The sequence below is a fragment of the Patiria miniata genome, unplaced genomic scaffold, assembly GCF_015706575.1.
Source record: "Patiria miniata isolate m_02_andy unplaced genomic scaffold, ASM1570657v1 HiC_scaffold_22, whole genome shotgun sequence".
Taxonomy (NCBI): Eukaryota; Metazoa; Echinodermata; class Asteroidea; order Valvatida; family Asterinidae; genus Patiria; species Patiria miniata.
Window position 1 is genome coordinate 10,824,158 of NW_024037061.1, and position 7,459 is coordinate 10,831,616.

The 7,459-nt window shown below is 41.5% G+C and overlaps 1 protein-coding gene across 12 annotated transcripts in view; it reads left to right on the top strand.

Annotated features, from left to right (window-relative positions):
- The window catches only part of LOC119730865, a 31,089-nt gene extending 23,630 nt beyond the window's left edge, over positions 1-7,459 (top strand). For 5 of the 12 annotated variants that reach the window (XM_038203919.1, XM_038203918.1, XM_038203924.1 and 2 more), the window contains 14 exons: positions 416-508; positions 613-846; positions 1,376-1,504; positions 1,981-2,073; positions 2,179-2,412; positions 3,248-3,376; positions 3,853-3,945; positions 4,049-4,282; positions 4,770-4,898; positions 5,328-5,420; positions 5,523-5,756; positions 6,263-6,391; positions 6,883-6,975; positions 7,106-7,459. In XM_038203919.1, coding sequence (XP_038059847.1) covers positions 416-508; positions 613-846; positions 1,376-1,504; positions 1,981-2,073; positions 2,179-2,412; positions 3,248-3,376; positions 3,853-3,945; positions 4,049-4,282; positions 4,770-4,898; positions 5,328-5,420; positions 5,523-5,756; positions 6,263-6,391; positions 6,883-6,975; positions 7,106-7,338 — 2,150 coding nt within the window. In that variant the 3' untranslated portion in view covers positions 7,339-7,459. The remainder of the gene's footprint in view (positions 1-415; positions 509-612; positions 847-1,375; positions 1,505-1,980; positions 2,074-2,178; positions 2,413-3,247; positions 3,377-3,852; positions 3,946-4,048; positions 4,283-4,769; positions 4,899-5,327; positions 5,421-5,522; positions 5,757-6,262; positions 6,392-6,882; positions 6,976-7,105) is intronic. The other 7 variants (XM_038203926.1, XM_038203921.1, XM_038203923.1 and 4 more) reach the window with 7 other exon arrangements.

Here is a 7,459-nt window from a genome sequence, read left to right on the forward strand (position 1 = left end):
ATGGAACTGGAAAAACATCTGACCAGGGGTGGCGCTATTCATGTATTGGGCGTTACCCCTCCCCTCCAGTAACGCTAATTGTTTTCCTGCTTGACTTATTTTGGGCTAACTTACTAATTAACGTTTGTGTGTGTTTTGAAGTTACCAACCCCCAAATCAGTTCGAAACATATCTCGAGGTGGCCTTCGCAATCACATCTGTTAGGAAAATAGAAATACATTCATTGTTGATTTTGTGCAGGACTCAAGTTTGTCTACTGAAAAAGTTAAGTCACGTTCCATACTGCGCATGCGTGAAACATATAACTTGACATAATTAAATTTCCAAATGATTTGAGATGTATTGATAAGGTCTAAATCGAATCTCGTTTGCTTTCCTTTCTTTACATTATTTTTTACTAATGTTTGTTGCTTAGTTGGTGATAGTTCGAATCCATGGTGGAGAGTCGATCTTGGAGCAGATCACTGCATCAGCAAAGTCCGAATTCTGAACCGTGGAGACTGCTGCAGTAAGTATAACGGAATCGAAAAATAATAGAAGGCTATAGTTATGAAAACATCAGGAAATATTGCAACAAAATGGCCAACTGATTGTTTGAACTTCCGTGTGCAGGCGAACGTCTGGAAGGCGCTGTTGTGCGTGCTGGTGACAGCCCCCATGTCACCATCAACCCGACTTGTGGTTCACCTGTCACCGCTGCCCAAGCCCAACCACGTGGTGGTATCATCGAGTTTGATTGCTCTCCGGCGTTGAGGGCGCGATACGTCAGCGTAAATATCCATGGTACGGGCACCTTGCAACTTTGTGAGGTGACGGTGGAGGAATTCCCCTTTGATCAATGCGAGGGTAAGTTTCACGATTAAAAGTCTCAACATCTTGTTTTTAAGATTGGAAAGGTAGCAAGCGTGTAACTTTAATTCCTGGTTGATCCTGCCCTGATGGAAATAACCGAGGATAAGAACTCCGAACTCTACCTTATGAAAACATTCCATTTTATGAAACTCCGAAGGTACGCACATATATATCCAATCAAGAAACAAGGAATGCTATATACATGACAAAATTGCCATAGTTTGAAGATAACGTTTGGATTTCAATGACGCTATTTTTTTGGAGCCCGGTATGCTCTCAACATAATTATTACCTATGGTTGGCTTACTTGTTGTGGGGCAAACTCGAAAATAATTTCAAAAAGATGTTAGAAGACTTAGTTTCTGAAGATGTTGAGTACAGATTTCTCATCCAGCTTGACTAATTTAACATTCTTGTTTGTCAGATTGAAAGCTTGTGACCATAACTATAATAAAGCCAGCTGCAGTAGGGTGTTTTATTTGGAGAATTTTAATTGTTGGATTCTTACTTGTCTTCCAAACAGTTTCCCAAGTGTTCAGTATCGTTGGTAAGCCGGCTTTACAAAGCACATCCCATAGCAGTGGAAAGTTTCCAGCATCAAACGCAGTGGACGGCAGTCTGTCATCAGATGTCGCGTATTGTTCGCACACGGGTAAGATAATCAACTCCGTTAGTCGGAAAAGTTGGGGTGGGGCCAGGCTGGACACTACGAATGGGACTAGAAAACATCTGACCACGGGTGGCGCTATTCATGTATTAGGCGTTACCCCTCCCCCTCCAGTAACGCTAATTGTTTTCCTGCTTGACTTATTTTGGGCTAACTTACTAATTAACGTTTGTGTGTGTTTTGAAGTTACCAAACCCCAAATCAGGTAGAAACATATCTCGAGGTGGCCTACGCAATCACATCTGTTAGGAAAAAAGAAGTGCAATTCATTGTTGATTTTGTGCAGGACTCAGTTTTTTCTACTGAAAAAGTAAACGCGCGTTCCATATTGCGCATGCGTGAAACATATCACGTGACATAATTGAATTTTCAAATGATTTCAGATGAATTTATAAGGTCTAGATCGAATCTCGTTTGGTTTCCTTTCTTTTTATTTTGTTTTACTAATGTTTGTTGCTTAGTTGGTGATAGTTCGAATCCATGGTGGAGAGTCGATCTTGGAGAAGACCACTGCATCAGCAAAGTCCGAATTCTGAACCGTGGAGACTGCTGCAGTAAGTATAACGGGAGTCCAAAAATAATAGAAGGCTATAGTTCTGAAAACATCAGGGAATATTGCACCAAAATGGCCAACTGATTGTTTGAATTTCCATGTGCAGGCGAACGTCTGGAAGGCGCTGTTGTGCGTGCTGGTGACAACCCCCATGTCACCATCAACCCGACTTGTGGTTCACCTGTCACCGCTGTCCAAGCCCAACCACGTGGTGGTATCATCGAGTTTGATTGCTCTCCGGCGTTGAGGGCGCGATACGTCAGCGTAAATATCCATGGTACGGGCACCTTGCAACTTTGTGAGGTGACGGTGGAGGAATTTCCCTTTGATCAATGTGTGGGTAAGTTTCATGTTAAAAGTTTCAACATGTTGTTTTTACGATTTAAAAGGTAGCGAGCGTGTGACTTTAATTCCTGGTTGATCGTGCCCTGCTGGAAATAACCGAGGATAAGAACTCCGGAGGTACGCACATATATCCACTCAAGAAACAAGGAATTATATATACATGACGAAAAATTGCCATTTTTTAAAGATAACGTTTGGAATTGAATAACGCTATTTTTTTGGAGCCCTGTATGTTCTCAACATAATGATTACCTATGGTTGTTTACTTGTGGTGGGGCAAACTAGAAAAAAATGTCAAAGAGATGTTAGTAGACTTAGTTTCTGAAGATGTTGTGTAAAGATTTCTCATCCAGCTTGAATAATTCAACATTCTTGTTTGTCAGATTGAAGCTTGTGACCATAACTATAAGTATAATAAAGCCAGCTGCAGTAGGGTGTTTTTATTGGAGAATTTTAATTGGTGGAGTGCTGTGGCCTCGTGGTTAAGGGCACTGATTCGTGGTCTGTGGGTAAAGCTGCAGGTTGTGGGTTCGAGTCCTGGCGGGGTCATGGTGCGTGTGCCCTTGGGCAAGGCACTTTGTCACTCATTGCTTCTTTCCACCCAGGAGTAAATGGGTACCTATGAGGGCAGTAATGGTTATTGTGATTGAACTAGCTTCCTTGCGCCTAACAGGCAGCATCGAGCTGTATACTCCCCAGGGAGCTGAGATGGTATATGGAATGTTTAATTGGCCCATTGATTAGGGGGTAATAATAATGTAAAGCGCTTTGATCTTGGCTAAAAGCGCTATATAAGAACCTGTTATTATTATTACTTGTCTTCCAAACAGTTTCCCAAGCGTTCAGTATCGTTGGTAAGCCGGCTTTACAAAGCACATCCCATAGCAGTGGAAAGTTTCCAGCATCAAACGCAGTGGACGGCAGTCTGTCATCAGATGTCGCGTATTGTTCGCACACGGGTAAGATAATCAACTCCGTTAGTCGGAAAAGTTGGGGTAGAGGGCAGGCTGGACACTGCGAATGGGACTGGAAAACATCTGACCACGGGTGGCGCTATTCATGTATTAGGCGTTACCCCTCCCCCTCCAGTAACGCTAATTGTTTTCCTGCTTGACTTATTTTGGGCTAACTAACTAATTAACGTTTGTGTGTGTTTTGAAGTTACCAACCCCCAAATCAGGTCGAAACATATCTCGAGGTGGCCTACGCAATCACATCTGTTAGGAGAAAAGAAGTACAATTCATTGTTGATTTTGTGCAGGACTTAAGTTTTTCTACTGAAAAAGTAAAGTCACGTTCAATATTGCGCATGCGTGAAACATATCACGTGACATAATTAAATTTCCAAATCATTTGAGATGTATTGATAAGGTCTGGATTGAATCTCGTTTGGTTTCCTTCTTTAGATTTGGTTTAACTAATGTTTGTTGCTTAGTTGGTGCTAGTTCGAATCCATGGTGGAGAGTCGATCTTGGAGAAGACCACTGCATCAGCAAAGTCCGAATTCTGAACCGTGGAGACTGCTGCAGTAAGTATAACGGAATCCAAAAATAAACAAGGCTATAGTTATGAAAACATCAGGTAATATTGCACCAAAATGGCCAACCGATTGATTGAATTTCCATGTGCAGGCGAACGTCTGGAAGGCGCTGTTGTGCGTGCTGGTGACAGCCCCCATGTCACCATCAACCCGACTTGTGGTTCACCTGTCACCGCTGCCCAAGCCCAACCACGTGGTGGTACCATCGAGTTTGATTGCTCTCCGGCGTTAAGGGCGCGATACGTCAGCGTAAATGTCCAGGGTACGGGCACCTTGCAACTTTGTGAGGTGACGGTGGAGGAATTCCCCTTTGATAAATGCGTGGGTAAGTTTCATGTTAAAAGTCTCAACATCTTGTTTTTAAGATTGGAAAGGTAGCAAGCGTGGAACTTTAATTCTTGGTTGATCGTGACCTGAACGAAATAGCATATAAGAACTCAGAAGGTACACACATTGTATCCAATCAAGAAACAAAAAATTCTATATACATGACAAAAATTGCCATTTTTTCGGATTTTAATGACGCTATTTCTTTGGAGCCCAAGATTTTCTCAACATTAGGATTACCTATGGTTGATTATCTGTGATTGGGCAAACTCGAAAATAGATTTAAAATGTTTTTAGTAGTCTTAGTTTCAAAATATGTTGTTTAAAGATTTCTCATCCAGCTTGAATAATTCAACATTCTCTTTTTGTCAGATTTAAAAGCTTGTGACCTTAATTATAAGTATCATAAAGCCAGCTGCAGTAGGAATTTTTGATGGATAATTTTAACTGTTTGATTCTTTCATCTACAAATGTCTTCCAAACAGTTTCCCAAGCGTTCAGTATCGTTGGTAAGCCGGCTGTACAAAGCACATCCCATTGCAGCGGAAACTTTCCAGCAACAAACGCAGTGGACGGCAGTCTGTCGTCAGATGTCGCGTATTGTTCACACACGGGTAAGATAATCAATCTAAACGGTTAAACATCAGACCAGGGGTGGCGCTATTCATGTCTTGGGCATAACCCCTCCCCCTCTAGTGACGCTAAATGTTTTCCTTCTTGACTTATTTTGGGCTAACTCACTAATTAACGTTTGTGTGAGTTTTGAAGTAACCAAACCCCAAATCAAGTCGAAACATATCTAGAGGTGGCCTACGCAATCATTTTGTTAGAAAAATAAAAGTACAATTCAATGTTGATTTTGTCTAGGACTCAATTTTTTTCTACTGAAATAAGTAAAGTCACGTTCCATATTGTGCATGCGTTAAACATATCAGGTGACATTAGTAAATTTAGAAACGATTTGAGATGATTTTATGAGGTCTAGATTGAATTTCGTTAGGTTTCCTTTCTTTAGATTTTTCTTACTAATTTTTGTTGCTTAGTTGGTGGTAGTTCGAATCCATGGTGGAGAGTCGATCTTGGAGAAGACCACTGCATCAGCAAAGTCCGAATTCTGAACCGTGGAGACTGCTGCAGTGAGTATAACGGAATCCAAAAATAAAAGAAGGCTATATAGTTATGAAAACATCAGGGAATATTGCACCAAAATAACCGATTGTTTGAATTTCCATGTGCAGGCGAACGTCTGGAAGGCGCTATTGTGCGCGCTGGTGACAGCTCCTATGTCACCATCAACCCGACTTGTGGTTCACCTGTAACTGCTGCGCAAGCCCAACCACGTGGTGATATCATCGAGTTTGATTGCTCTCCGGCGTTGAGGGCGCGATACGTCAGTGTAAATATCCCTGGTACGGGCACCTTGCAACTTTGTGAGGTGACGGTGGAGGAATTCCCCTTTGATCAATGCGAGGGTAAGTTTCAAGATTAAAAGTCTCCCAACATCTTGTTCTTACGATTGGCAAGGTAACGAGCCTGCAAATTCCTGGTTGAAAATTCCGTGCCCTGATGAAAATAATCAAGGATAACAACTCCGAAGGTTCACTCATAATATCCAATCAAGAAAGAAGGAATTCCATAGGTTAAACATGACAAACATTGCCATTTTTTAAAGATAACATTTTAATTTCCATGTTGCTATTTCTTTGGAGCCCAGGATGTTCTCAACATAATGATCGATCACCCATGGCTGTTTACTTGTGATGGGGCAAACTAGAAATTAATTTCAAAAAAGATGTTAGTACTCTTTGTTTCTGTAGATGTTGTGTAAAGATTTCTCATTCAGCTTGAATAATTCAACATTCTTGTTTGTCAGATTGAAAGTTTGTGACGATAACTAAAAGTATAATAAAGCGAGCTGCAGTAGGGTGTTTTTGTTGGAAAATTTTAATTGTTGGATTTTTACTTGTCTTCCAAACAGTTTCCCAAGTGTTCAGTATCGTTGGTAAGCCGGCTTTACAAAGCACATCCCATAGCAGTGGAAAGTTTCCAGCATCAAACGCAGTGGACGGCAGTCTGTCATCAAATGTCGCGTATTGTTCGCACACGGGTATGATATCCCCTTTTTGATTAGGGCTTGATACCCGGCGAATCCACGATGTGTGAGATGATGTTAAAAGATGATTTTTAAAAGTATCTTTAATCATTGAACATTCTGTAATTCTTCTGAGTTTTTAGATCGGACGAGATCCGCTCTAGAACAAACAAACTAACAAACAAACCAAAATAGGAGGAAAAACTGAAGGACATCGGGAGTGGCGGTCGACCTACTCTTACCATTTTCTTGTTTTTGTATTATAAACGAAAGCTGAGAAAAATCATATTATTTTCAGGCTGATGCATGAATATCAGCGATGATACTTTGAGGAGCACTATTGAGCCTATGAAGCAGATAGCTTTGGGTGTGAATATTGAATGTTTCTTGATACATTCACATGTCTGAAAATGGAAATCTCACCCAAGGACTCGAAGCTAAATTAATATTTGGTCGAGGCAGACAGAATTGAGAAATAACGTCGTCCATTTCCCCCCTTGAATTAGTTGCCGATACTAGAAACCCATGGTGGAGAGTCGATCTTGAAGAAGAGCAATGCGTTACCAAGGTAACCATCCTGAACCGTGGAGACTGTTGCAGTAAGTATTACAGAATGTACATTAGGATCGTTTAACTGGTTCTAAATTCTTCTCTGTTGAATAAGAAATCGGTTCATCTATGGCCTAACGTACGCAATGATACTTATTCTGTACGTCGTTGTATTTTAAGGTGAACGACTGTTCCACGCCCAGGTTCGTGCTGGTCTGAGCGGGACCGTCACACAGAACCCGGCATGCGGGGCACCAGTCACTATCAGTCAAGCCCAACCATTGGGAGGGATCGTCGAGATTGACTGCGACCGACCGTTGAGGGCTCGCTACGTGAGCGTCGATATTCCGGGTACTGCTACTCTTCAACTCTGTGAGGTCTACGTTGATGTGTTGTCCTCCGGAGGTTGCTAAGCATCTTCTCGGCCGGTACCTCCCTTTGAATCAGGAACAGATTTGACGATGTCCATCTTTGAATTAACTAGACAATTTAACAATGGTATTCTTTACAGTTATGGTGAATGTTTTTTTTTTT